Below are 26,469 nucleotides of genomic sequence, written 5' to 3'. Positions count from 1 at the left end.
CAACCTGCAACGTCCCCCGTGCAACCAACTTGCAGCAATCCTGCAGATTCTCCGCGCTGTCATGGCCCAGTTTCTCCTTTCGGCTAATGTGTATCCAGGATGATCCTTTCCCTCCTTCGGCTGAATGAGGGCAATAATGAACCGTTCCTCATCATCTGCTCCGCCCGCAAACACGGATCTTCCCTCCGACATTCCATCCCCGGGTTGGCCCTCCTCGCCATCCGTGCTGATCACTTGCTCTTTTACCCCAGTCCCTGCGTTTTCCCGTCCCAATGCCTCTATCTTGTTTGCGACCAAGCAGTACTATGCTTCCTTGGCATGCGCACATGGCGTCGCTATTACCCCCTGGCCTCGTTGTCATTGGGCCTGACCCAATTGTGCTGTGGCATGACCACGACTTTGTATTTATCCAGCTGGGACCCCATGATCCATGGCAGGTAGACCCGGTCTAGTCTGGAACCTTGTAGGCAGAAAGGAACTGAGCTCGTCGGCGTATATCTCCTGCCTGGTATCCGCACTGACGTCTCCGGGTACGTCCCAGCTCTTGCACGTCCACGTCGTCGCATGCACAGTCAACCATGGGCGCGAAATTACCTCTGTATCTAGCCTTACTGGCAGGTATTATCCCCTGGTCGACTGCCTCCTCTGCTCCCCTACACACTCGAGACGATGATGCCTTCTCACCCCCCTACTACCCAGCCCCCAACGGTGGTTGGCTTTCCGACTGGGCCAGTGCGTACGAAAAGGCGCAAAAGGTCGTCAGCAACATGACGCTGGCAGAGAAGGTGAACCTCACAACAGGAACCGGCATGTTCATGGGCCCCTGTGCGGGCCAAACAGGAAGCGCGCTTCGATTCGGTATCCCGAATCTCTGTCTCCATGACTCCCCGCTGGGCATCCGTAACTCGGACCACAACACAGCTTTTCCTCCTGGCATTACGGTGGGCGCGACATTCGATAAAGAGCTTATGTACCAGCGCGGCGTCGAATTCGGAGAAGAGGCTCGTGGCAAGGGTGTTAATGTGCTCTTGGGCCCTGTTGTCGGTCCGACGTTCCGCAAGCCTAGGGGAGGCCGTAATTGGGAAGGCTTTGGCGCGGATCCAAGTCTTCAGGCTATTGGCGGTGCGCTGACCATTCAGGGCATGCAGAGTACGGGGGCGATCGCGAGTCTCAAACATTTCATCGGAAATGAGCAGGAGATGCATCGCATGAGTAGTGTTATCACGCAAGGGTATTCTTCGAATATTGATGATCGAACACTCCATGAACTGTATCTGTGGCCGTTTGCGGAGGGTGTTCGTGCTGGGACGGGCTCGGTGATGATGGCGTATAATGCTGTAGGTGTACTGTTTTTCGAGTCGATGGTCATATCGCTAACGTCGCTCTAGGTCAACCGTTCCGCGTGTAGCCAGAATAGTATGCTCATCAATGGCATCCTCAAGGATGAACTCGGCTTTCAAGGCTTCGTCGTGACAGACTGGCTCGCTCAACTCGGTGGTGTCTCGTCTGCATTGGCTGGTTTGGATATGAGTATGCCGGGCGATGGCAGCATTCCACTGCTAGGTGATAGTTATTGGGGTTCGGAGCTCTCTCGGTCCATTCTCAACGGTACCGTTCCAGTGGAGCGTCTGAACGATATGGTAAGAATCCTATGCATCTCGCGACAATTTTCCCCCACAAGTCGCTTACGTTTCCAGGTCACCCGCATCGTTGCGACTTGGTATAAAATGGGCCAGGATGAGGACTATCCTCTCCCCAACTTCTCCAGTAACACCCTTGACGAGACTGGCCCTCTTTATCCCGGCGCCCTCTTCTCCCCTAGCGGCGTGGTCAACCAATATGTCAACGTTCAAGGCAACCACAATATCACCGCTCATGCCATCGCTCGCGACGCCATCACCCTTCTCAAGAACGAGAATAATACTCTCCCTCTCTCAACCACTGATTCCCTCAAAATTTTCGGCACCGACGCCGGCCCCAACTCCAACGGGCTCAACTCTTGCACCGACCAGGGCTGCGACAACGGCGTCCTTACCATGGGCTGGGGCAGCGGCACATCTCGTCTCCCATATCTCGTAACCCCCCAACAAGCCATCGCCAACCTCTCTTCCTCCGCTGAATTCTACATTACCGACTCCTTCCCCTCCAACCTCAAACCCAACGCCTCCGACATCGCTCTCGTCTTCATCAACGCTGACTCCGGCGAGAACTACATCACCGTCGAAACCAACCCGGGCGACCGCACCACCGCCGACCTCTACGCCTGGCACAACGGCGATGATCTCGTCAAAGCCGCCGCGGAAGTCTTCTCTACCGTCATCGTAATCGTTCACACCGTCGGCCCCATCCTCCTCGAGAATTGGATTGACCTCGACCCCGTCAAAGCCGTGCTCATCGCCCACCTCCCCGGCCAAGAAGCCGGCTACTCCCTAACCGACATCCTCTTCGGCTCATCTTCTCCCAGCGGCCACCTCCCCTACACCATCCCCTACATAGAATCCGACTACCCCTCCAGCGTCGGCCTCCTCGACCAAGCCTTCGGACAAATCCAAGACGACTTCACCGAAGGTCTCTACATCGACTACCGCCACTTCCTCAAAGCCAACATCACTCCCCGCTACCCCTTCGGTCACGGCCTCTCCTACACCACCTTCACCTACTCCACTCCCTCCCTCACAACCGTCACCGAGCTAGATACAGCCTACCCCCCAGCCCGTCCATCCAAAGGCCCAACTCCATCTTACTCCACCGCCATCCCCAACCCATCCGAAGTCGCCTGGCCCTCCTCCTTCTCTCGCATCTGGCGCTACCTGTACCCCTACCTCGACAATCCCCAATCAGTCACGAACTCCTCCTCATCCTCATACCCTTATCCATCCGGCTACTCCACCACTCCGAAACCTGCACCCCGAGCTGGAGGTGGTGCCGGTGGCAATCCCGCTCTTTGGGACGTTGCATTCGCGGTGGAAGTGACTATTATGAATAGTGGGAATTACAGTGGTCGTGCTGTAGCGCAGTTATATGTGGAGTTACCGACTGATGCATTGGGGGTCGATGCGCCATCAAGACAGCTGAGACAGTTTGAGAAAACTGGTATTCTGAAGCCTGGGGAGAGTGAGACGGTCGTGATGAATGTCACGAGGAAGGATGTGAGTATTTGGGATGTAGAGGTGCAGGATTGGAGGGTACCGGTTGGTGGGGAGGGGGTGAGGTTCTGGGTTGGGGAGAGTTTGGGGGATTTGAGAGGGAGTTGTTTGGTTGGGGGTGGGTGTGAGGGGGTGTAGGTGGGTGCAGTGTTGGGGTTTGTGTTATTGAACTAGGATTAATGGTGTGGAGTGTTTGAATTGCATCCGCAAAGTAGTCCATGAGCTTTAAAAAGTGTTCAATTTCATGGCAATCGGATACGGTTGCGTATGTTCCACTACCTATTAGTATTATAGTAGCCACTAGGGTTGATTGGTCCGGGGAAACAACTTACTGGAAGCCAACACGAGTGACCTGTCCATCCATGGCACTGATTCGTGTATTAAACTTTTCTTTAAGGTTACCATAAGCTTGATTTTTTTCTCTTTAAATAATATTGAAGTTCCGATGTAGATTTAGAGAAATAGGTTACGAAATTGGCTGGGTAAAATCAAATGTTGATCCCAAGGGCGCCCTTTAGCTCGTGTTCAGGGCCCAGCGCCATGGTAAGGGGTGAATTATCCGCCCCCACCCATCACTTGATGATGTTCGGCTGTAGTCTCCGCTGGGTCAGACGTATCGGTTGACCGGGTTTGTGGAACCGATCCTATTACTAGTTCAAGCTTCGTGATAAGCTTTTTGACCTTCGCAGTCAAAAAAAGACCAATTGCAATCTTGTGTCAAAGCCTTGCCAAGGAAGCCGAAAAGTAGATATGACGCGGCGGCTCGGAGCATAGGAATAGATGTGTTCGAAACGACCACCAACACCACTCGCATAACACTGAAATCACTCGTACGATAATGTATTCGCCTAGATAATACTTTTTTGACTGTGTTTCTCGAACATCGGCACTTAACACCCATGTAGTGTACACCAAGTCGGGACGTTAAGTGGACCAACATGAGAAAAGTTTATTTATTCTCCTAGAACTGGATTTTCAGTGTTACGAGGATGGATATTCTCACTCAAAAACAAATGGACAATGAAACAACCTGACTGAAGAATTTTGCGAGTATTAATTCTCAATTTCCCTCGAACCTTCACCTAAACCTTCCTCCATCCAAGGCCATTTGTTCTGCGTCAAAATAACGAAACATTCAACTCCACCTCATTCCTCGTTCCCAATTCAAGGAACAGAATGTAGAGACGAATCAAATATCCTCAGCATTAAAGGTCACCCGTAAATGGGCAGTAGTCCAGCCATGCCAACCATGTCTGCCGGTATCAGAACCATCCGGGCCAAAAGTGAGTTCCTCGTGCGACGGATTCTCGTAAAGCTTGCCATGCTCTTTGACCTTTCGGATCCTGCCTTCGTAGTTGATATAGGCCGTGCGAGGATCCTCTGCAACTTCATTAGCAAGCTTGTCTTTGACTTGCACGGAGAGGCGGTTCTTGAGATCGCCCATAGAGGGGTGGCGGCCGCTGTGGTCGCCGTAGAGGTCTGTGGAGAAGGTTTTGGACATGGTGTTGTTTTAGAAGGTGTTGGTTTTCTTGGGGTAGTACATGGTATGAGTCGAGGGTGAGGGTTTTTGGATGATGGATCGTTGAGGGGGAGGGGACTGGGATAGTAGATGGCATTTATACATCAAGAAGGCTTCTTTCGTAAAAGAATTACCCTGTATGACGTGAGGAGGTTAGAAACTCAAAAAGGTCTACCCGGGGTTTATGATATAGCAAGACGTATCATAGAGAATGACATCGATCAGAGGAATAATGGAAGCATCATATGTTTATTTCTTACATTGGTAACGACTACCTCTCTTTTGCATATGAAGCAAGCTAGAATAATGGTTCCGGCAGTCTACACGCCCTTCATGTCAGTGCGTTGATACGCGTTTGCGATGCTGTAGGGTTTTAGGTACATCTAACCCTCCCCACGCGATAATATATTTGACATGGTATATTAAGAAGTAAGTGTAATATTGTGTGTTATCTACTTTTCGCAAGCACCAGCCATCGTTTATTTAGGACATGTCTCTGACCTGTTGTATGAACTACTTCACTGCTCAGGTGTCTAGGCCATTATAAGCTACTTCTGTAAAGATGGAGACTATTCCGTGTTAGGGTGTGGTGAGATGGAATCGCAGGATTCGGCCCCCACATGGGTTCCGAGCGGCATCGGATCAGGCTCTACTTCCAAGTGTGACTGTCAGACTGAATGCACTGCCTTACCCCTCCTGACATATATTATGTGCCATGCTCACATCTCCTCACCTGTTTGTCAGCAAAACTAACAGGACACTCCTTCTCATTGCATTGCGGTTGTGACGCAGTGAGCTGAAATTTGATGGTGAGCGCTCGAGAGAACGAGTCTCGCAATGACCATCTCTGTAAACCCAACGCCCTCGCTCTGGGCCATCGCGTTATCCTCTCTCTCGGAGAAGGACCGGCGGGTTCTAAAGATCCCCAATACATCATCACCGGCTACCAAGCAAATCTTGACCGAAATACTGGCAGCTCTCGAAACCCAACGCGACCGGTGTAAAAGAGACAAATGGACCACTATCAGCATCGGGGGCAGAGAGCTCGTCATTCGCGATGTATGCGCTAAAATTGCTGCCCACGTCAAGAAATTTATGCAGGTGGTGGACGCGGCTGTCCAACTTGATCCTGTCCACGCTGCACTGCCATGGGCGGGTGTGTGCTTCCTGCTGCAGTTGACATTCACGGCATTCGAGACCTTTGGCGCCATCGTCGAGGGCCTCGAAAAAGCAACCCGACTGATAGCCCGATGCGGGATTATTGAGGCCCTGGTCATCCGGCATAGTAGTGGAACGACTGGTGCGAAAATGGGGTTAGAAGAGGAGCTGGTGAAGCTGTATTCGGCGGTCCTGGGATTCCTTTGCAAGGCTAAGAAACATTATGATGGGTCTCGCATGAGTGGGTGTAATCATTCCGTGAGGTAGAGCCCAGGTCTTGTCTGTTGACAATGCAATTATAGAACGTGTGTTGAACCTGACTTCTCGGCAGTCACTCCAAGAATCGGTCAAAGAAATGGAGGCTGCGGAGCAGAAGGTACTAGTTATGAAGGGTCTAGTTGACAGCGAACGTGAGTTCTTACAAGATGACCTCGCATCAACCTGCTAACTATTCTTCAGGGATCCAAAAGATCGATCATAGCATTTCGACAATGCTCTTTGCTGTGACCTCTGTCGCAAACGGTGTCGACAATATGCAGACACGACTGGATGAAGCACTGACTGATCTCGATAAACCTATAGTTAGGTTTGCGGATGAGATGTCCGATCTGCATATTGCGCTCAAAGGTACCATGGCTACGAAACCATATGATTTACCGGAACTGACGCCAAGCAGAAAACGAGAGGAGCGAGCTCCTACAGTGGCTTTCTACTGTCTCCGTACAACAACACTACAGGGAAACATTGGCATCTGTTCTCCCGGGTTCCGGGGAGTGGCTTTTAAAGCAGCCATGCTTCGTGAATTGGAAGGATTCGAGTAGTTCTGAATCTTTCTGGCTTCATGGAATCCGTAAGTCCCACCCAAACATAAATTGTATATTTACAGTCATCAGCTGACCTAGAGTAAAGCGGGTTGTGGGAAAACCATGTTGACGTAAGCTTCCAATGCAGTGAGAATAATTATGCCTACTGATGTCTTATGGTCTCAGCGCCTTTGTAGTCAAATATCTACACCGGCAGAGCAGTGGTATATCCAAACCAGCACCGATTGCTCATTTCTTCTGTTCGCGAAGCCCCGCAGAGCCGGAACGCAGCGACGCACGCGAAATACTTCGATCCTTGCTCAAACAGATCTCGCTGATCGAAGGCGAAAGGACAATAAGGCTCCCATCAGTCGAAGCCTATAAAGTACGACGAGCAGAAGCAAGCCACACTGGAGAAAAGCCAGCACCACTAACAGTCGAAGAATGCGTTGAGCTGATATGCGAGATTGGCCGAGGAACGCCGCTTACTATTGTCATAGATGCACTGGATGAGTGCAGCTCTCAGCAACGTGGCATTATTATAGAAGCTCTCAAAGAAATTCGACGACAGTGTCGAGATATTGTTAAAATATTTGTGTCTAGTCGCCATGAAACGGACATAGCAGCTCATTTTGAGGGAGGAGAGATCTTTGAGATCACACCTACCGTTACTGAAGAAGATATAAGCCAATTTATTCGGGCCGAAGTCCACTCCTTTATGAACAAATGGTCGAAAATGCACTAAGAGCCTATACTGTTGTTGCAGCGGCTCGAGGAAGAGATTATAGACAAGCTCGTGGCAGGTGCACAAGGAATGTGAGAGGAGCCCGATTCCCATCGTCGTCACAGGGCTTTGATGCTAATCGTGTCAGGTTTCTCTGGGTGAGGCTCCAGCTCGAAAGTATCAGTGACACTGATCGAATCAAAGATGTTGAGAGTATCCGTCAAGCAATAACATCTTTCCCCCCAACGTTGAATGAATCTTACAAAGTCATCTACGAACGGATCCAAGGCTTAGGTAAAAGTCCGAGGACGGTCGCACTGCAAAGCCTTCGGTGGCTGTTATGCGCAAAACGAAAGCTTTCAGTCTCTGAATTCCTTGCGGCTGTCAGCAAGTCCCCTATGGGCTCTACATCAGTGTCAGCGGGATCTATCATAGATTACTGCTGCAATCTTATTGTCATCGACCATGCGGCAGACACATTCCGCTTTGCCCATATCACGGTCCGAGAGTAAGATTTTGGACTAAACGAGTGGAACAGATATCGTGCTGACAGCTCATACACAGGTTCCTCGAATCATTGTCCGATAACTCTATCCTTGAAGCTGACTCAACAATAGCCCAGAGGTGCTTAGGAACTTACCTTTGGGGCGACTTCAGTGAGGACGGCCTTTTAGAATATGCAACCCAGTACTGGCCCGCCCACGTGGAGCAGCTCAGCGGATCATCACAAAGAGTTGCGATTCAGAATCTCATCCTCGAATTTCTCACTGAAGAAGAGCACTTCGAAGACTGGATTGAATGTCTCGATGAACGTCCAGTCGAGCGGGGTTATAAATGGAGTAGCGCGCTTGAGAGGAAGCTCGAAGCGTGCTTGGCTTCGCCACCGTCAACCCTGTTCACAGTTTGCTGTTTTGGCCTTTCCGAAGCTCTAGAATGTCCAGAGGTCATCGAAATAATCGATGTGAACCAGACCAATAGACATGGAACTGCAGGCGTGTATTTGGCTGCTCGCTGGGGCTACACTGAAGTAGTCCGGAAACTACTTCAACTGGGCGCTGATGTCAACGGACCCGGGCATCAATATGGAAGTCCACTCCAAGCAGCGTCATTTAGTGGCCATAAAGACATTGTCAAAATCCTGCTTGACCGCGGTGTCACTGCCCCTCCGACTGAGCAAGGGGAGTACTCAAGTCCACTCCAAGCAGCTCTAGCAAGTGGCCATGATGATATTGCCGAGATCCTGATTGACAGTGGTCCCCATCTTGCCACACAAAGCCAGTTCACTGATGCGCTAGAGACCGCCAGCTTCAAAGGATCTACTGAGATAGTGGAGCGACTTTTAGCCGGCAAGGCTGGCAGCTTCACCCCTGATATTTGCCCTGACCCTCTCCAGGTTGCCCTCTTCGGTGGCAAAGCAAGGCAAGCAAAGCGGTTGCTACAGAGCTGCACTGATGTCAATGAAGAAAAAGGCTACTTCGTAAATGCCCTCGCTGCCGCCATCGCTGGTCGTAAACTTCCCCTCGTGCAGTTGGTTGTCGATGCCGGAGCAGACCTTAACGCTCGCGGACGTTTTGGCTTCCCGTTGCGGGCGGCCACGATAGCTAATCAGCTTGACATTGCCAGATACTTCGTTGATAGAGGAGTTGACCCCAATCTCAGAGGTGAAGACTTAGGCGACCCACTTCAAGCTGCCGCCTCTTCTGGGAACCTCGACATGATGCTTATGCTTCTGTCCCACAATGCATCTGTAGATGGTTGTGGAGGGCACTTCAGCAATGCACTACAAGCTGCCTGCTTCAATGGTCATGAGCAGGCCGTTCGGCTTTTGATTGATCATGGTGCTTCACTGAATCACAACGGCCGTTATCGAGACGCACTGCAAGCTGCCGTATACGGTGGCCATGAAAGGATTGTCGAGATCCTTCTCGTAGCTGGTGCTAGGCTCAACCCAGGACGACGTGGTAGGGCATATCTATGCGCCTTGGACGACTGGACGGAGAGAATTGCGTTACCGGGCACAAGAAAAAGGTGTGGGGAGCTGGACATTCCTACGGATCTAGGTCCATTAGAGGTCGCTGCTAGACGAGGCGACGTCAAATTAGTCGAACTGCTTCTAGCTAGAGGGGCAACTATCGACGCTCGTGACGCGGATGATCGAGACAATGATTATTATAAAGGGTGTGCGTACACCGCACTACAGATTGCGGCGTTTTGGGGACATCTCGCTGTGGTGGAGTGTCTTTTGGATCGTGGAGCCGATATTAATGCGGTACGACAGACACTTGGAACTCCATTGCAGGCGGCTTTGGAAGGGGGTCACCTCGATATTGCAGATGTGCTCTTGTCCCCGGGTGCAAGAATAGATAGGCATTGGGCCATGTTTGGATCCTGCTTACAGGTCTTTTCCGAGCGAGGGCATATTGAGACGGTCAGGTTTTTACTGGAGCGCGGAGCGAATATTGAAGATCGTGGAGGTGAAAACGGAAATGCACTCCAGGTAGCTTCCAATGCAGGCCACATTGACATTGTGAAGTTGTTACTTGACAGCGGAGCCAATGTAAGGTCGCCTGGACGGAATCTAGGCAACGCTCTGCAAGCGGCATCGTTGGCCGGACATCTTGACATAGTGAAGCTGCTAGTTCACAACGGTATAAGAGTGGACGAAGCCGATGGCAATTCTCAAACGGCGCTTTGTCTGGCTGCAGAAAAAGGGGACGGGTACATGATGAACTTTCTGCTCCAACAAGGAGCTAAAGTTGATGGCAATTCCATTCTGTCGTCCGGTGAAAGAGTCGGAGACTCAAAATCAGGCGGCAAGGTTGAGCGTGGCGACGACGTCATTGCAATACCATTGCATCTCGCCTCCTTTCGTGGACAAGAGTCTGCCGTCGCAATTCTTCTCCGCAATGGAGCAACTGTTCATGCCAAAGGAAAGCTGCGAGGGAAGGGATCGGGCCCATCTGATGAATGCGAATTCAGCAGACTATATTGCACCCCTTTGTTCGCGGCATGCTTTTGGGGTCATGAGTCGATTGCGAGGCGACTATTCCTATGCGACCCGTGGGGGTATGTGTCTCGTGACACATTCACATCTGCCGTGGAGACGAGCCTTGCCCGTAAGAAGGAGTCCACTTCAACAATGTTGGTTCAAGAAGCAATTCATGCAGGATTCAGAGCTGAACAACTTGACGGTGTGTTCAAGTATGCTTGTGCAGAAGGATACGCTGCGGTTGTGACACAGGTACTGGAGCATTGTAGTCTGGAACATTGGCCAGATGCAATATTGGTAGCTACAAAGCAGGGCAGGTGGGCCGTTGTCGAAGCTTTACTTCAGCATGGGGCTGACAAGGACTCCCGTGACGAACATGGCAATCTCTGTCTTGACATTGCCATTGAAAAGGTTAAATATTATCATTATACCTGGTGGAGTTCCAACCCACCAAGTTGGATTGAACTAGTCCGGATCTTGCTTTGTGCAGGGGCAGACTCAAACGATCTACCAAACAAGATTAAAGAAATCGCCCCCGACGTTGTACGAAGGGGGAGCCTTGATGTTTGGAAGGCATTGGACCACCATCAATATGAGGCGCTGAACGACCCTGAATTGTATCCGCAGTTCCTGATTTGGGCATCGGGGACCGGCGACCTTGATAAGATCAATTATATGGCTGACAAGTATGACCCTTCATTCGAGGATATTAAATCCGCTGTTGTTGCTGCGATCAAAGAAGTACGGAACAACGTATTCCCTGTCGAGGCACTGATGAAGCTCAAGACCCCAATATCCTTCGGCAGAAGCGGTGATGGAGATGACGATGGAGAGCCCTTAGTCATTGCGTCGAGAGAGGAATATGCCGAGATCGTCTCTGTTTTGCTTCAGTACGCGACACACAATTCTTCAACCGTTGAAGCGGCGTTAAAAGCCGCCATCAGACGCAACAATGTCGCCTGTGCTCGACTAATTCTTGACTCGCAATTTGACAATCCATCCGAGCGAATAGATGTATGCTCTCGCCTTATCAAATACTGTTTCCCGTTCAGCTCGAAACCCATGATCGAGTATCTGCTACAGCAAGGGGTATCCCCAAACATTAGGGACCCCCGAAACGGGAGAAACTCTATTGTACATTGCCGCCATGAAGAAGGACAGCAAAGGAGCCGACGTTCTTATCTCGCATGGTGCTGATGTTCATCCCATGGGAGGAGAGCATGGAACAGCGTTACATGCAGCAGCCGTCTCTGGGTCCTGGAAAACAGTGCAGTTGTTGCTTTCTGCAGGTGCAGATATCAATGCTCGGGGTGGGAGTTATGGTACGCCACTTATAGCGGTAATGGCACAGAAGTGGAATAAAACTTGCTGGCAGGCTAGGTTCAAACAACCCTGCAGTTTGGAATGTCATCGCTGCGTTGCGAGAGTGCTCCTAGGATGGGATGCGGATGTTGATGCTGAGGGCGGAGAGTTTGGGACGGCCTTACAGGCTGCGGAGAGGGTTGGTAATGAGGAGGGCATAAAGATGCTCATGGGGGATAAGGAAGCGATCGTGGGAGATCACAATGCGCAGGTTATTTACACGGACGATAGTGACTCAGAGGATTCAGATTGATGAAGTCTTCGTTTAGTTCATGGTTATTTTACTTTCTACATGTCTATATAGGTATTGCGCCTGTGCTATACACCAGGGTACTTGTCGGTAGCCACGGTAATGGTACTGGAGTTTATAATGGTCTTGCTATTAGTATGGATGTAATAAGCCGAAGCGACGTTGATTCGCAGCCAAAGGAACAATGAAGCGTGCTCTTCCATGTGCGGGTGAAGGCCCGCATCCATGGTGAGTTATCAGACGACATGGGGGTTCATTCATATTACTTGCATTCACTGCACCATCAGCTCTGACGATGTGCCTTTCCAGAAGCAGTCCAGAAGGTATCAATCCTAGTTACGCAGCCAAGTCACGGTAACGGACCTTGGTAACAGGGGATACTACTAGTTCCAGTCCTTTCTGAGACCTTTACAAGCTACCTCCACTCTAGTAATTACACCCGGCAAAAACCTATAAACTATGTGCTTACCAACCCGCGTTGTACAAAGTTGCGTCGAATCGGCCGAAAGAAGCAGACAAGCAGTGCCCTGTCCAAGTGAGGGGCCATGCGGGGAATCATTCTACTTAAGGTCCCCTGCCCACCCTTTGTAAATCAGCACAACTACAATCATCACAATTCCACAGCCAGCACTGTCCCATATCACAAAAATTGTCTACTAGGGGAGTACAAATAACAGTCTCAGAAAAATGCCATTGTATGAAATTGAGCACAGCATCCCCCTGGACAAGTCACAGCGCGATGACCTTGCCCAGGCCATCACCCACATCCACACCCGCAAGTTTGCCACACCTAGCTTGTTCGTAAATGTCCGCTTCATAGATGCCAGCACACAACACAATTATGTGGCGGGCAAGGAGGTGAGTAAATACCAGTTTTCTTCTACGAAAAGAGAAATGGTAAATGAACTTAGGACCTTTCGGTCAACGCAGCGTGCCATCAACCGCATCATGGCCTATGTTCGGGCGGGTGGAACACGAACAACGGCCGATTTCGATGACCTTTCCCAGCGTGTATCGGATGCTTGGGGTAAAGTTGTCAATAAGAACGGGGAGTCTCCCAAGGAGAGACAACTGAATGCTGTGTTTGTCTTGGGCGCAATTACGACGGGCACGGAGAACGGGTTTCTGTTGCCGCGGGTAAGAGATACTATTGCTTATATCCTCTACAGCTTGGTTTTCGTGTGGAAAACTGTGTTTTCTGGGTTTAGACTGATCGGATGTTAATTACAGGCTGGGGAGGATGCTAGTTGGCTCAAGGCTAATGCTCCGAAGTTCGAGGAGTTGGCGAAGCAGGGGGATGGTGATTTTGCTGAATTGGTTGAGGAGATGCGGAGTAGGGATGATCTGGCTGTTTGATTGCAGGAGTAACATGCATAATGCGTGGTTTTTGCGTGAATGGGAAGTAGTTAGGCAATTAAGCCATGTCTCCTCTGCTGGAGATATCTAGTATTACATATGACTGTTAGTGTAAGAGGATTCTTGTCCTAGATCAACACTCGGCCTACCTAGAACAACGAGGCATACATAACAATGGTCAGTGAGAAAGTAGTAAGACTGCCATATGTATTTGGTTTGTAATACAGATTTGAGTGGGCTGGTTGCTTTCAATCGGCCATGTGGGCCGTACGCTCTGCGGTTGACACTTTGCATGACGCCGTGGAATAGAACACTCTACCAAACACACCCAAGGACGTATTGAGAATGAGCATCTTGTATAGCTCAATGCTGACGCCTAAAGCGGCCGCGAATTTGGAACTCAGTATCACGCACTAATATACACTGTTCAACGTTCCAACTCGAGCTTCGCATATTGGTCGGTGAACTCTTTATAAAGCTTGTCAAGCGACAGAAGATTCAACGGATCTTTGTCATTATCCTGATCCATGAAGCAGAGCATATTGTGAATTTCGAATGTTATAGCCAACATATACCCGAGCTCGGCTTCCGCGAAAACCTGCTCTCCTGTATCCGAGTCACCTGTTTTCTCGTTCCACTGACTTGCATATTCTGCGCAAAAGTGCCTCTTTTCCTCCTCTGAGTAGGGTCGACAATCCGCAATCTGGCAATCTTCGTTGAACCACTGGAACATCTTTTGCAGAAAGTGTGCACCGATATCGAACGCCCGATAGTTGCGAAAGACGAATTCGAAGTCGATAAGAACCACTTCACTTTCTCCCACTTCTGGATTGTTTCTCACCAAGACGTTCATAAATTGAAAGTCGTGGATGCACCAGCCCTCCTTCGCTCCGATGGAAACCAGTTTATCTATAACCCGTCGCAGTCTGGACACAAAGTCATAATCCACGAGGTGGTCCAAACAGACACCCCCTTCATGAGCTAGTCTCCTCAGCTTATCCTTCCCATGATACTTGTCAAGCTCCCTAGTGACAGTATCATAGTACGTTTGGACTGGATTCCTTCTCAGCAAGGTCGTATCCATAGCATGGAATGTAGCAAGTGCTCTCGCAACATCGGCTCGGATCTCGGGATTTTCAACGTCTTGTGGTACCAAGGTACCTGCTTCCAAGTACTCATCAACCCTGCCGAAGATTCCATTCTCACTTTGGAAGAAGCCAAGCACTTTTGCGCCATGGCCAGATTGGCCGTACTCGTAGCTTAACTGCGCTTCTTCGTACTTGGTAGGAACTAGATGCTCGAATACTTCGATTTCCCCGTCAAGTTCACCGTGGATCTTAAGAAATACCTTTAATGGCTCCGAGTGTGATAGATCGCCTGTTGTGTTCGGTCGCTCCACTATACAGTTTGTATTTGCGTATCCGGTGGTGCGTGTCACTGTGAGGGTGTCTGGGTCCACATGTGGCCATTCGCGGGGAAGAAATGTGCTGATGATGGTTTTAGCTGTGGTCTTTGGTAATAGGCCATCGTGGCTATTCTTTGGGATTGTCACTGGGATGGTCGTGCACGATGCCATTTTGTTGGGGTGAGGGAAGTAGTGTAGTTATCGAATTATGGTAGCAAGATCTGAAAGATATATGTATTCTCTAAAGAGGCTGAAGCTTAGATAAGACGATCTGCTACTTTCTCTGATCGTCCAGCCATGGTGACATTGTGTCATGCCATTATTGGCTGAGAACATGGCAGTGAAGATAAGGCTGTGTACCTGGTGAGTCATCAGCGCAGCCGTCTGCCTAGGCAACAACCGTTTTTACTTTTTATTGTCGCCCTGCTTATGCTTGAAAATAATCATATATTTTCTCGATTTCACATATGTAACGCATATATATATCATTAGAACTACCATAAGTGCTACTGTGATAGTAAGAGATGCTCGGTCTCCTTAAGACTTGCAAGTGCGGCTTATTGAGAGCGTGACATTGCAGGGAAGACTGTACTCCGCATGGAGGTCATTGCTGTTCTTTCATGATAGGTTAAGTATCATCAACTAATCAGTCAGTCAACCTGAGATTGGCGCGCACGGGTGAAGATGCCTCGAGTAAATATAGGGTTGAGTGACCATTCTTGTATGTAGGTTTGGTATTATAGAATATCGCTCTCGTCAAATTTTTCAACAAGCTCCGCATTTATTAGGTCGGTTCGGCCGCGGAAACAGTCAGCCTCTGGGTGAGAGGAAAAGAATATATAAAGATGGCCAGTGTATAGGCTCATTGCAAGATGAAGTATAGTATATGCTCGTAAAAGATCAACCGAGCCCTCCCAATGTAAGAATGGCAAGAGAGTTGCCACTATCTAAGAGGTAAATACCAGCCCCTGCATGTAATTGATTCCCATATGTAGGGGACACTGCCTCTAACGCATTCACTTCGTCATTGCATAATCAACATAACCTCGTCTTGGTAGTATTCTCCTGCCGTAGGCAACCTCCCACCGTCCCACAAGATCCCCATATAGGCGATTTACACCCATATAGCTATCTTTTCCGATTAATGTAAGATAAGGATTGAAGGGCTCAAGGCTACTGCAACTATTACATCCACACACGACGCGCGATTAACAGGGGAAAATATCCCGAGAGCCTGGGCTCAAGATAGTATCAAATTTTCCTCGAGACAAGCGATACACTACATTTACGGCCATAATATTTTAATGCAGACCGGCAATAAGCTATTTTCCAATGAAACCTAGTATATAATCAGAGATATAGTCCAGCGGCCTGGGTATGGCGATGGACCGTCGCCTTAGATAGACCCATCGGGAAGCTAAGTTTTTGGACCGTAGGCGGGGGTTCGACTCTCGGTTTCTTTCTTCATTCTTTTCTTTCCTGTGGGAATGAATCACCTGCGTCATATGTGTGAATCATGATTGCAGTTATTTTGCCTCATAATTTGTACTGCCATCGTTGCGGTTACCGCCTATGTGTTCCCGTATCTAATGTCTGGTCATTCAAACTATGATGCTGGAATGACAGACTAGACTTTAGAAAGTTGATGGTAAACACCAAGTTGTCTTCTAATATATCCCTCGCAGTATCTCCTAGGTGATAAACAAGTGCACACAAATTCACATAGCCCCCGGGGTTGCGCCTACCTTATAGGGAACAATCCCAGCTATCGGAGTATGTGGTATGCCATTAACACCTATGCCAAGCAAGGTTTACCCAACACTAGAACATTATGACGTAGTGCAAGCTCAGCTATCGTGATAGGAAGATGAAGGAAATTCAGAAAGAGGTACCGGGGCATGTCCTGGCGACGAGCTGAACCCGCCATGGTCTCGGAACCAGCATGAAAGGCGACATGGGACATTCACTTATTAGACCCACTTTCCACCAACACACCTTGGCAGCTCTCTGTATATCCAAATATGTTATCTGCTTTTAAAGTACACATACATCAGAGCTGGAAAAAGGGATCTAAGAACCCGCCTACACGACGTCATAGTGAGTGCACCATGACCAAAAGGGATAGTTTCAATATTAACTGGTCGCTGCCCAGTCAATCCTAGGGTAAGCCTTACGATCGTACCCTTTATGAAGTAACTGCCTGGAATATAATTGTCTTTACTCTATGACTAGCTGCTCTGACAGCACTTTCTGTTAAAAGTAGACAGGGTCGGAGACTGCGGCTTAGAATTGGAGGTTGGAGACCCCGACTTGGCATGAGGATGTTACCTACGTGAACCTGTATGGCAATCAACAACCTTCAAATCCTACATTGTTCAATTAATGGAAGCAGAAGATTAGAATTCTATACAAAATACCATCTCACCTGTATCTCAAAGCCAAATCCCTACATCCACCAGCGGCTGGACCCTCGTTGGCACTGCTCCCGACGACGGCTCTGGGGCTCTAGTGTGGAAAGATGAGCTCGAGCTCCCCGAGCTTGGCCCAACTCATGTTCTGGTGAAGCTGCACGCATGGGCTCTGAACTATCCCGACATCTCTAGGAAGCAACCTCTCCATCATTTCACGACACAACTCTCATACTAACATACGTTGTAACCGCAGTCGCCCACCGCACCTTGCCCTGATCCCCAGCAGACCACGGCACGGGCAGCCTGATCCCGGGATCCGACGGCGCAGACGAAGTCGTAGCAATAGGCTCTCACGTTAGGCGCTTCAAGCCCACCCACCGCGTAATCGTTGTGTCGACCTGAACTTCCCCTTCGGCGCTGCACCTACCTACGCTCAAATGAGCGGCAGTCCCGGCAGCAATAAGGACAGCCCCGGCACGTTTCGGCGCCACGGGGTGTTCAACGAAAACGGCGGTCTGATGCATATGCCTGACAATCTCAGTTATAGTGAGGCGGCAACTCTGCCTTGCTCTGCGCTGACGGCTTGGAATGCTCTACATGGGGCTGAAGCCACTAAAGGCGGGAGAGTATGTTCTCGAGAAGCGATAGACTCGTATGATCGAGTAAGATATGATACGACCGTTCCAGAAGGTATGTCTTCTCATGAGCAGTTTCACATGATATACCCGCTCTCATCTGCTTTCGCTTTCAAGTGGATTATTTTCAAAACATCTATCGATATAAGGGCTCGTGTTGCCTTTCGGTCTGATATTGGCAGGCTGAATGAGTTTTTAAAGGACTAAGCAACAACAACAACAACGTGTCTGAGCCAATTTTATTTTCTCTGGCCTATCTAGAGATATCGCTTCTGGTCATAGCAGACTGCGTTGGAATTTTGAGTCCAACCTCAGACAACGGGGGTTCTCGATGGCAGAGACTTTGACTGCCACTGCCTTTTTGGATCAGTCGTAGACTAGCCATTATCAAGTCGTCTAATGGTCTACTATCTACGATCAATTTCTTGGTAGGGTACCTACCCATATATTATGTACTGTAGTGGACGAATGTAGCTAGTTCGGAGATATACTATCTGCTGGATGGTGCTAGAAAAGTGGCGAGAAACAAAAGATGAGACACGGATATGATTTCACTCAAGGCAACTCTCTGTGGTAGTCTCGAAAATTGCATATCATTTCCCGGACATGATTTATGTGATCGTTGAAGTCCGTTTCCATTATTTCTACAGTATTATCATTTACGTGGTACATTTTTGAGGCTCGATGGGCACGCTCAAGCTAAAGGTCAGAACATCATTCGGCTATATTTCGAGTTCAACACACTTTCCGAGGTCAACATAACATATATACCCCATCACAGTAAATCTATTTAGAGGTCATCTAACCTCAAAAGTTCTAATGTCTTGTATCAAAGCTTTCTTCCCCCTTGAGGATTGTATGCCCACGACCCATAGCCAGGTCCTTGCCCTCCTGATCTGGCAGGGTCATGTAGTCCAGCGATCTGACAGTCATCCGGATACTTACCCCCCTTCCCCTCCAATTCTTTGGCAAGAGCACCCCATACTGTTGTGGCTGCCCCTTGGGCTGTGTTCTTCCAGTAATGCTTAAGATACTTGTTCTCATCCCAGCTTGACTTCTGATTATCTGGGACATACTTGAGCAAATCAGTCGCAATAGCGCCGGGATGAATACTAAAGGCGTGTAGTTCCTTGCTACCAAAGCAGCAATTAATCTCATTTGCTGTCCAGATGTTGGCTGTCTTGCTCTGGCCGTATGCGACCTATGGCAGATACTCGCCCTGGAGATTAATGTTGTTGAAGTGGATACTGGAAACTATGTGCGCGCTGGAGCTAAGGATGATAACACGGGAGTGAACGATGGTGTGGCTGAGGCGACCATAACAGGCTGCAGGAGGTAAAATAAAAGGAAATTCGCGAGATGGTTGGTGCTAAATTAGGTTTTGAACGTGTCAGATGTTACTTTTTTTTGGATGAGCTATAGCTCCAGCATTCTTGATCAGGATGTTTAGCTTGATGCTTTTACTTATAAACTCTGTATTGTACTGCTGGATAGAAGTTAATGAATTAAGATCAAGCTTGAGCAGGTGTAATTACTTTGATTCAGTGAGGCTGTCTAGTACAGATTTTACTTTAGTGATATCTCGGGCTGTGAGGTAGAGTATTGTGCTAGTTTTAAAAAGAGCTTTAACAGTTTCAGCTCCCAAGCCGGCAGATATACCAGTTACTAATATAACCTTATCACTGCGTTGGTCCTTGAGGTCTTGGTTCTTGATAATCTGGCTGGCAGTCAGTCATGTATTACTAGGTTCTTTGAAGGACTTGTGAACGGCGGCGTATTAAGAAATTATTATGAAAGATATGATATCGAAAAGTGTGTGTGGTATGTCATTAACAATCCATTCTTAGTATTTATACGGTGTCATGAACTCTTGAGGTTCTATACGTCTACTGTATGACGTAGTGTTTGTAACCTTAAATCTGAGTTGTTAGTAGCTTTGGTAGCAGGAGATCTAGCAGGACTGAGTTCATAATCCGCTTTGTCCGTACACTAACTTTGTGTGGCAAGACACTGCAGTGGAGCCTGGGTGGAACGCATGTCCAAGGATACCCCACCCCGAAAATCTTCGGACATCGGTATTCTATGCTAGAATTTCCGGCACCTTCATCTGCGCGACTTTCCTACTTCCTTCACTTTCCGTGGATAAGCAACATTGAAGTCTATCCCGAGGGGCCGAGGTAGATTGTGACAGAGGTGAAGTATGCATTGGCCTAGACCCCACCATTAGAAGCGGATTGATGGGTTGATGACCTCGACACAAGCTTACTTGCTGACACGCCTAAGTCCGTATCTGGCCGAGCTTAAGTGATGGCATTAGGGAGTTTCTAATTTATTGACTCTCCCTCATCCCAGCCTGTCTTGATATCACACGTGGGAATCCATCTTCAATTGTGCCTTCTGCTCACTGCAATGTCCCTTCCAACCAGTCCTCTCGGCCGCGACGGGCCAGAAGTCACCCGTATCGGGTTCGGCTTGATGGGTCTCAGCTCTTACTACGGGGTGCCGCTAGCACATGAAAGAGGGCTTGACCTCCTGGATCAGGCCTATGCGCTTGGAGAGCGATTCTGGGATACAGGTACTCTCAAATCGTTCACGCCCCCTGCTGCCGCTTATGTCGGTGCTGACTGTGTCCCTCTAGCGGATGTCTACGGAGACAACGAAGACCTTCTTGGTAAATGGTTCAAGGCGAACCAGGACAAGCGCAATGGTGTGTTTCTGGCGACTAAACTCGGAGTTCGGGCAAAGCCAGATGGGACCATCGGCGCCGACTCATCGTATGAGTATTGTCTCGCTGCGTGTGAGCGGTCTTTGAAAAGGCTGGGTCTGTCGTTCGTCGATCTTTACTACTGCCATTGACTTGACAGCACGATGCCCGTTGAAGAGACGATCCGTGCTATGGTACAGTTGAAGGAACAGGGCAAGATTCGGTACCTTGGCCTGAGCGATTGCAGTGCCGAGTCTCTGCGGCGCGCGCATAAGATCCACCCGATATCCGCTGTACAAGTGGAGTATACCCCCTTCTCATTGGACGTGGAAAGTCTGCAAATTCGATTACTAGAGACTTGCAGAGAGCTCGGCGTCGCCTTGGTGGCGTACTCACCACTAGGTCGGGGACTGCTGAGTGGCTCCTCCGCTCGCCTAATGACTTTGACGAAGGGGTTTTCGTACGATGCTTCCGCGCTTCACAAAAGAGAATCTCCCGAAAACCCTTAAATTGGTGGACAAAATTACTGCTTTGGCTAAGGACAAGAATGTGACCACTTCCCAGTTGAGTCTCGCTTGGTTGCTTGCCCAGGGGCCGGATGTATTTCCAATTCCTGGAACCACTAAAATGGAGAGATTGAAAGAGAGCCTTGGGGCGTTGTCGGTTCAAATGTTCGTGGTTGATGATGCGAGGTTTCGACGTGCTGTGAATGACGCCGATATCCAGGGTGACAGGTACCCGGAAGCTTTTTCGTCCACCCTGTTCGTAGACACGCCACCGCTTAACTCTTAGATTGTGTCGCAGGGGTAATAATACTTAATATTATTGATTTGAGCATGATCATATTCATTATACCTATACTTGAAGATGTAGTACAAAGCTATGGAGCCACGAAATATTGAAGAAGTGTGCTATCATTAGTACAGATGATCACCTTGGCTAAACAGTAATTGCGCTTCAAGAATTTGATACCGAACATTCTGATACTCCTCTCGGAGTAGATTTTAGACCTTACATTCAATTACAGGATCTTGTCACTTCTTCAACTAGGCGATTGGCCGTCATTGCTGCAGGATCCTTCCAATATCTACTTGCAGAAGGTAGCTTTCTGTATACATTGGTTCTGCTACAGCTCTCTAGCTTTTCCACGATTTTACTCGCTTGTCTCCAGACTACTTGTCGTGGTGACAGTCGAGGGCGAAAATTGGATGATCACGCAGCCGGTTGCGTCCTCGGTCAAGGGAATAGGTAAACCGCAGCCCATAGCACCGGAGCTGATGCGTCACATTTCGAAGTATTCAGCGCTCTATATGGTGGGGAGCCCTTGGGAGCCCTTTGCGCATTATGCCATCCTGAACTCGGACGTGCGAACTGTGGAGGCCTTCCAACACCGCGCTAGCTTTCTGTCAGTTCCTTCCTGCCTGATAGTACATTCCACTGATCGATGTATTGTACATGTATGGGGTCTCAACCATCTTTGGAATGGAAAAGCGCCAGAGAGTCAATCAAAGTGGTGCAGATTGTACTGTAATTCGCCAACGGCCTGGGTGGGCTCTGAGCTTACTATTCTCAGGGTTCACCGCTCCAGCCCCGTAATCCCGAAAATCATCGGGGTGGGTAACTACTGTCCGCAGTTCGGAGTTAACCGGAGAATAATGACGTTGCAGTGTCACTCGGGCTACATATATATTGGGGTCAAGACACTGCTAAATGAATACCCACAACACATTGTTCGTGCATACCTCTGTTTATAAACTATACATACCCCCGTTAGCAAACATGTCTGAAACCATGAAGACTGTCGCCATCCCCGGCATTGCCTGGGACATTGCCGCAGACATCTACTTCCCACCAAATTTCGATCCCAAGTTGAAGTATCCGGCCGTTGTTTCCGCTCACCCAATAGGCTCATGCAAGGAGCAGACCTCGGGCAATGTCTACGGAAAAGCTATGGCCAAAGCCGGCTTTGTCGTTGTGGCGTTTGACGCCTCATTCCAGGGCGCCTCAGGTGGCACGCCGCGGTTTGTTGAAAATCCGGAATTCCGCGTCTCCGACTTCCGCTACGTGGTCGACTACATCCAAAAGTCGCTTCCGTATGTCGACGACGAACGCATCGGCGTCCTCGGCATCTGTGGAGGCGGCGGCTACGCCCTTAATGCAGCCATGACTGATTACCGTTTCAAGTGCGCCGTCGGCGTCACACCTGCCAACTTCGGGCGCCTCGCCCGCGAATCCTTCGCTCAATATGATCCGGTTGGCGCTCTCGCGAAGATGGCCCAGCAGCGCAAGGCTGAAGCCCAAGGCGCGGACCCCTTTGTGCTCAACTACCTACCTTTCGCGAGCATTGAAGAAGCCAAAAGGGCTGACATTGACATGCGTGAGGCATTTGAATACTATAAAACTGATCGGGGCAAGGCATCTAATGGCTGTGTGAGCGGCTTGTTTTCATTTAATAGCGCCGCAGTCGCCTGGGACGCCTTTGCATTTGCTGAAAAGATCATGACACGCCCTTTCATGGTTATTGCTGGTGATAAGGTTGGTGCGTTCGGAGCTTACCGGGATGCGCAAGATATTTATGCGAGGGCGGCCTCGAAGGAAAAACATCTGGTTATCCTGCCGGAAACCTCACACTACATGCTCTATGACCACCCTGAGGCTACCAAGCTCGCGCTCGATCAAATTTTGCCCTTCTTGAAGAAACACCTTGGCGAGGCTGCGTAGATCTCTCCGGGAAGTGGCATTCTAGCAGGCTTTGTTGGGTTACGATATTGTCAAATAAAATACAAAGCTCCACGAGCTGTGGTCAAATATTATCACTCATCTATACCGACTGAGTTAGGTTGAATGAACATGCTTTCGCTTCTGCTATTCATCCTGTCATATTACCACACTATATTACCATGCATAGGTACGGGTTAACCCTTTTGTTTTAGCGGTAAAATCTTCAATACATCCTTCTTACCCTGCCAAGCGCTGTCAATCAGCTTGTGCGAGATGTCCACAAGGGCCCGCAAAAGGGCCGCAGAAGTTTAACGGCTTACGAGAAGTATCTGAAGACCAGAAGGAAAAAGAACTCAGTGACTGAGGAGTACAAGTAAGCGCAAGGCGTGTCTTAGTGAATCTTTACCTGTATCGAGCGCCTCATCCCCGATCTCGCTAAGCTCTTCGTAAACAGATCCGAGTAGACCAACTGTTGATGCTCACTTACTCAAAGCAGTTCATCGATACAAGCTCGTTGCGTCAAAGTCCAGAAGTCCCGTCCTCTCAACTCCATCTTTCTGATTTCGTCAGATCAAGGAATTGGGCTAGTAGAAGCAGTACTGGGCTCCATGGGCTCCATCAGCATGGATTCCACTGCGTGAACAGCACCGAACCGGAATATTTCCTTCGGTTGAAGGAGGTATGACCCGAGATTTGCTGACCCTATTAGCATTGAACTGCTTGGCTAGTAGGCAACACACCTATCTTAATATAACCAGCATTCTTGCCTGAAGGGATAAGTTCACGTCGCTGTTATAGAGCGATTGTCGAAGTTGGCATAATCCATAGGGAACCTGACGTGTAAGTTAGCGTAGAAGCTATACCACTAGACAGCTACATTAGCACAAATTTATTCGATGTATATTTTTCCTCCAATTGCATGTGCCGTCGAGACTGGCTCAAAGATATTTCCGTCTCCTCATAAACTAGCAATAAGTCACCTGCCTGGATAAATGTGGTCAATAGATCCACCACGCTGGCATGGAACGGCTTCATAAGACAATGTTATATATTCCCGAAGCTTACGGATTCCCGCTTAATAGGTACCATTTGCTTTGGGCTAATATCATGATATTCCAACCATGTATTCCTAGGTTCGTCGCTATATCCAAATTGGATGCGCGATGCCCGCAGTGAGGCGCTTGTGAACGAGAGAAGACTATTAACCATCAGGCTGCTCAAAAGGCATGCTGATGCTTTTAGTAGACAGCGGAAGCCGTGGAGGTTTGAAACATGGCCCCAGTCTCTGTACTTTGTTAGATATCTTCCCTCCATAGGCCAAAGTCATAGCTGTACTTCATTGTTTTCCTTTATAAATGAGGTGAAAGATACACTCTGCGAAGTCGTAAGCGATAGTATATTGTGACCTGGGTCCGGGTAAAGGGTACTGCGATAGTGACAGGCTTATTTATGGCGAGGCCATATACCGATGCGAGGACGGCGAAGGTGAGGAAAGTCCTGATAGCCATGTTAGTTGGGATACCGAACCCTCAGAGAAATGCTCTCATCTTTACTGCAGATGAGCAGGACTAAATATACTTCAGTTCCACTGCCAGCCAGGAATATGACACCGAAGGTGCGGGGATATGAAAATACTCCATTTTAGGTTGCGACGTCCTGCGCGTTTGGAAGCAGAAAGTTAGTAGTGCAGCTCCTGGACTGCCTCACTGTTTGCCCAAGATAATGTTCAAGGGAAGGACACATACACTGTGGCACGCACCGCACGCCAGGGAGCGAATTAGAAGTCCGTTCGGTTGTGGCTTTGGCACGTCGACTTCTTGCAGTGCCCAGGATGCTCCAGGGCCGTCTAGAGCAACTGCTCTGCATCTAGCAGGGATGGATTTGGGGAATGGACATGGTGGCTGTTCTGCCTTGGTTGTTCCGCTTTGACGGGGCAAAAGTAAATGGACAGTTGAATACAATGCGTCTGAACACTGATGGGCTAACAGAAAAATTGATGTTCACTCAACTCTGAACTTTACTCACGACATTTCTTGTCTTTATGTAGCTGTTTGCTATACATTGGCTGGGTCTATGACATCAATGTTGGGCATGCGGCGCATGCGGCCCGCATGGGCCGAGGGGACAAGGATGCCAGGGAAAGATCTATATCCTGCCTTGGCTGAAGTATCCATAGCTGCATATGAAATCATCCGATTATTGTGCATGGCGTGTGGTATGTGGGATTATCGTTCACATCCTTGGCTCTACTACAACATCAATGTTGTCTGCGGATGTAGGGAAGAAGGTGACTAGCTCATCATTGCAACTGGATAAATTAGTTTCTACCCTTCTGGAAGAGCCTACCCGGCCAGCAGCGCGCCCAGCGGTCAGAAAGCGCTTATCTTTGATATTGGAGACCCCAATTCTTTCCAGGCTTCCAGCCGGGTAAACTCTCAATAAGAACTACGATGTCCACAACAGGACCGACTTTTACATGACTCCTTGGCCACCTACATTATGCAGCGACCGATAAAGGCGCCTTTGACTATATCTAGATACTCTCTTGTCTCCAAGAACAACCCTTACCACTGTTGCAGCGGTTGTCTCTATCATACCGCCAGAACAATATCGGCATATACCTCTCCATTGATCCCCAATGTGTGACATGGTCGCTCAACTTCTGAAGCAATGGATGATAATCGGCATTACTGGACAGTAATAACTTTGCGCCTAGTTTTAAAATGACAATATGAAAGGGGATAGGACATATGTCTCCTTTCAGAGCGCAAAATTCTGTGCCAATTACCCATGTGTGTTGGGGCCTACTCTCATTTTGCTACGACAAGGCTGTCAGCTCGCCCACGGTGCGGCGTCGGATACAAATTTCTGTGTTATTCCGATAGCCTCCTCGACACGATCCGGGCGCAAAAGCTCCCATTCGGATATAATATTTGTAAGGTTGCATTCTAGAACGAGGTGACCTATAGATTCTGAGTGGTAGATGCAATATCCCGAACTAGGTTTGTGGTCTTAAAAAGACATACAGATATACCGCACGTCTGACGCCATCTACCAAGGCGAAATCTTAGTATGTAGCTTTCAAAGGACTAGTTTGCTGCTCGGGTAATTCTAGCTTTGGATTGATTATCCGATTCTTATTTTGTTCGGGCGGCTTCTCCTAGCACCGAGTCAGCGCTTATAATACCCTTGCTGCAGTTTGGATTGCACTCGTCCGTACCGGGTTCCCTACCTTATTTGCCGCTGCTTTTGTAGGTTAAGAACTCTAGCAATTTAATAAGAAGTG

The 26,469-nt window shown here is 48.9% G+C and overlaps 8 protein-coding genes across 8 annotated transcripts; 5 read left to right on the top strand and 3 right to left on the bottom strand.

Moving 5' to 3' along the window:
• Positions 1 to 561: 561 nt before the first annotated feature.
• Positions 562 to 3,284, top strand: BO83DRAFT_353490 (beta-glucosidase; the record flags this gene model as incomplete). Its single annotated transcript, XM_025529048.1, has 3 exons — positions 562 to 1,337; positions 1,389 to 1,640; positions 1,698 to 3,284. The coding sequence occupies exons 1-3, from the start codon at positions 579 to 581 to the stop codon at positions 3,282 to 3,284; spliced, it is 2,598 nt and encodes an 865-aa protein (XP_025392229.1). The 5' UTR covers positions 562 to 578.
• A 1,051-nt stretch (positions 3,285 to 4,335) lies between these two features.
• Positions 4,336 to 4,647, bottom strand: BO83DRAFT_423381 (uncharacterized protein; the record flags this gene model as incomplete). Its single annotated transcript, XM_025535092.1, has 1 exon — positions 4,336 to 4,647. The coding sequence occupies one exon, from the start codon at positions 4,645 to 4,647 to the stop codon at positions 4,336 to 4,338; it is 312 nt and encodes a 103-aa protein (XP_025392228.1).
• An 855-nt stretch (positions 4,648 to 5,502) lies between these two features.
• Positions 5,503 to 6,644, top strand: BO83DRAFT_385163 (uncharacterized protein; the record flags this gene model as incomplete). The annotated part of the gene is made up of 3 exons (XM_025532607.1): positions 5,503 to 6,081; positions 6,155 to 6,233; positions 6,283 to 6,644. 3 exons carry the CDS (start codon positions 5,503 to 5,505, stop codon positions 6,642 to 6,644), a joined length of 1,020 nt encoding a protein of 339 aa, XP_025392227.1.
• Positions 6,645 to 12,581: 5,937 nt separating this feature from the next.
• Positions 12,582 to 13,428, top strand: BO83DRAFT_414110 (uncharacterized protein). Its single transcript, XM_025534540.1, has 3 exons — positions 12,582 to 12,809; positions 12,882 to 13,088; positions 13,182 to 13,428. Exons 1-3 carry the CDS (start codon positions 12,639 to 12,641, stop codon positions 13,305 to 13,307), a joined length of 504 nt encoding a protein of 167 aa, XP_025392226.1. The 5' UTR covers positions 12,582 to 12,638; the 3' UTR covers positions 13,308 to 13,428.
• Positions 13,429 to 13,475: 47 nt separating this feature from the next.
• BO83DRAFT_375011 (putative choline kinase) lies at positions 13,476 to 14,996 on the bottom strand. Its single transcript, XM_025530352.1, has one exon. The coding sequence runs from the start codon at positions 14,881 to 14,883 to the stop codon at positions 13,735 to 13,737; it is 1,149 nt and encodes a 382-aa protein (XP_025392225.1). The 5' UTR covers positions 14,884 to 14,996; the 3' UTR covers positions 13,476 to 13,734.
• A 3,591-nt stretch (positions 14,997 to 18,587) lies between these two features.
• On the bottom strand, positions 18,588 to 19,831 carry BO83DRAFT_395660 (uncharacterized protein; the record flags this gene model as incomplete). Its single annotated transcript, XM_025533090.1, has 9 exons — positions 18,588 to 18,597; positions 18,625 to 18,713; positions 18,744 to 18,942; positions 18,973 to 18,977; positions 19,014 to 19,084; positions 19,160 to 19,274; positions 19,320 to 19,396; positions 19,418 to 19,475; positions 19,808 to 19,831. 9 exons carry the CDS (start codon positions 19,829 to 19,831, stop codon positions 18,588 to 18,590), a joined length of 648 nt encoding a protein of 215 aa, XP_025392224.1.
• Positions 19,832 to 20,167: 336 nt separating this feature from the next.
• On the top strand, positions 20,168 to 21,254 carry BO83DRAFT_395659 (putative aldo-keto reductase; the record flags this gene model as incomplete). Its single annotated transcript, XM_025533089.1, has 4 exons — positions 20,168 to 20,333; positions 20,397 to 20,586; positions 20,623 to 20,850; positions 20,915 to 21,254. The coding sequence occupies 4 exons, from the start codon at positions 20,168 to 20,170 to the stop codon at positions 21,252 to 21,254; spliced, it is 924 nt and encodes a 307-aa protein (XP_025392223.1).
• Positions 21,255 to 22,187: 933 nt separating this feature from the next.
• BO83DRAFT_375010 (alpha/beta hydrolase) lies at positions 22,188 to 23,312 on the top strand. Its single transcript, XM_025530351.1, has one exon. It carries the CDS (start codon positions 22,242 to 22,244, stop codon positions 23,181 to 23,183), a length of 942 nt encoding a protein of 313 aa, XP_025392222.1. The 5' UTR covers positions 22,188 to 22,241; the 3' UTR covers positions 23,184 to 23,312.
• The last annotated feature ends 3,157 nt before the right edge of the window (positions 23,313 to 26,469 follow it).

This window comes from Aspergillus eucalypticola, assembly GCF_003184535.1.
Source record: "Aspergillus eucalypticola CBS 122712 chromosome Unknown BO83scaffold_3, whole genome shotgun sequence".
Lineage (NCBI taxonomy): Eukaryota > Fungi > Ascomycota > Eurotiomycetes > Eurotiales > Aspergillaceae > Aspergillus > Aspergillus eucalypticola.
The sequence above is the reverse complement of the archived record's forward strand: the minus strand, read 5'-3'. Positions and strand labels throughout refer to the sequence as shown.

What these genes read in the sequence shown, in the direction of transcription:
- BO83DRAFT_375010 (XM_025530351.1), top strand. Translation starts at nt 22,242, where the DNA reads ATGTCTGAAACCATGAAGACTGTCGCCATCCCCGGCATTGCCTGGGAC.
- BO83DRAFT_414110 (XM_025534540.1), top strand. Translation starts at nt 12,639, where the DNA reads ATGCCATTGTATGAAATTGAGCACAGCATCCCCCTGGACAAGTCACAG. An exon ending in ATTATGTGGCGGGCAAGGAG is followed by an intron (nt 12,810 to 12,881) that starts GTGAGTAAATAC and finishes CGGTCAACGCAG; the next exon opens with CGTGCCATCAACCGCATCAT. An exon ending in ACGGGTTTCTGTTGCCGCGG is followed by an intron (nt 13,089 to 13,181) that starts GTAAGAGATACT and finishes TGTTAATTACAG; the next exon opens with GCTGGGGAGGATGCTAGTTG.
- BO83DRAFT_375011 (XM_025530352.1), bottom strand. Translation starts at nt 14,883, where the DNA reads ATGGCATCGTGCACGACCATCCCAGTGACAATCCCAAAGAATAGCCAC.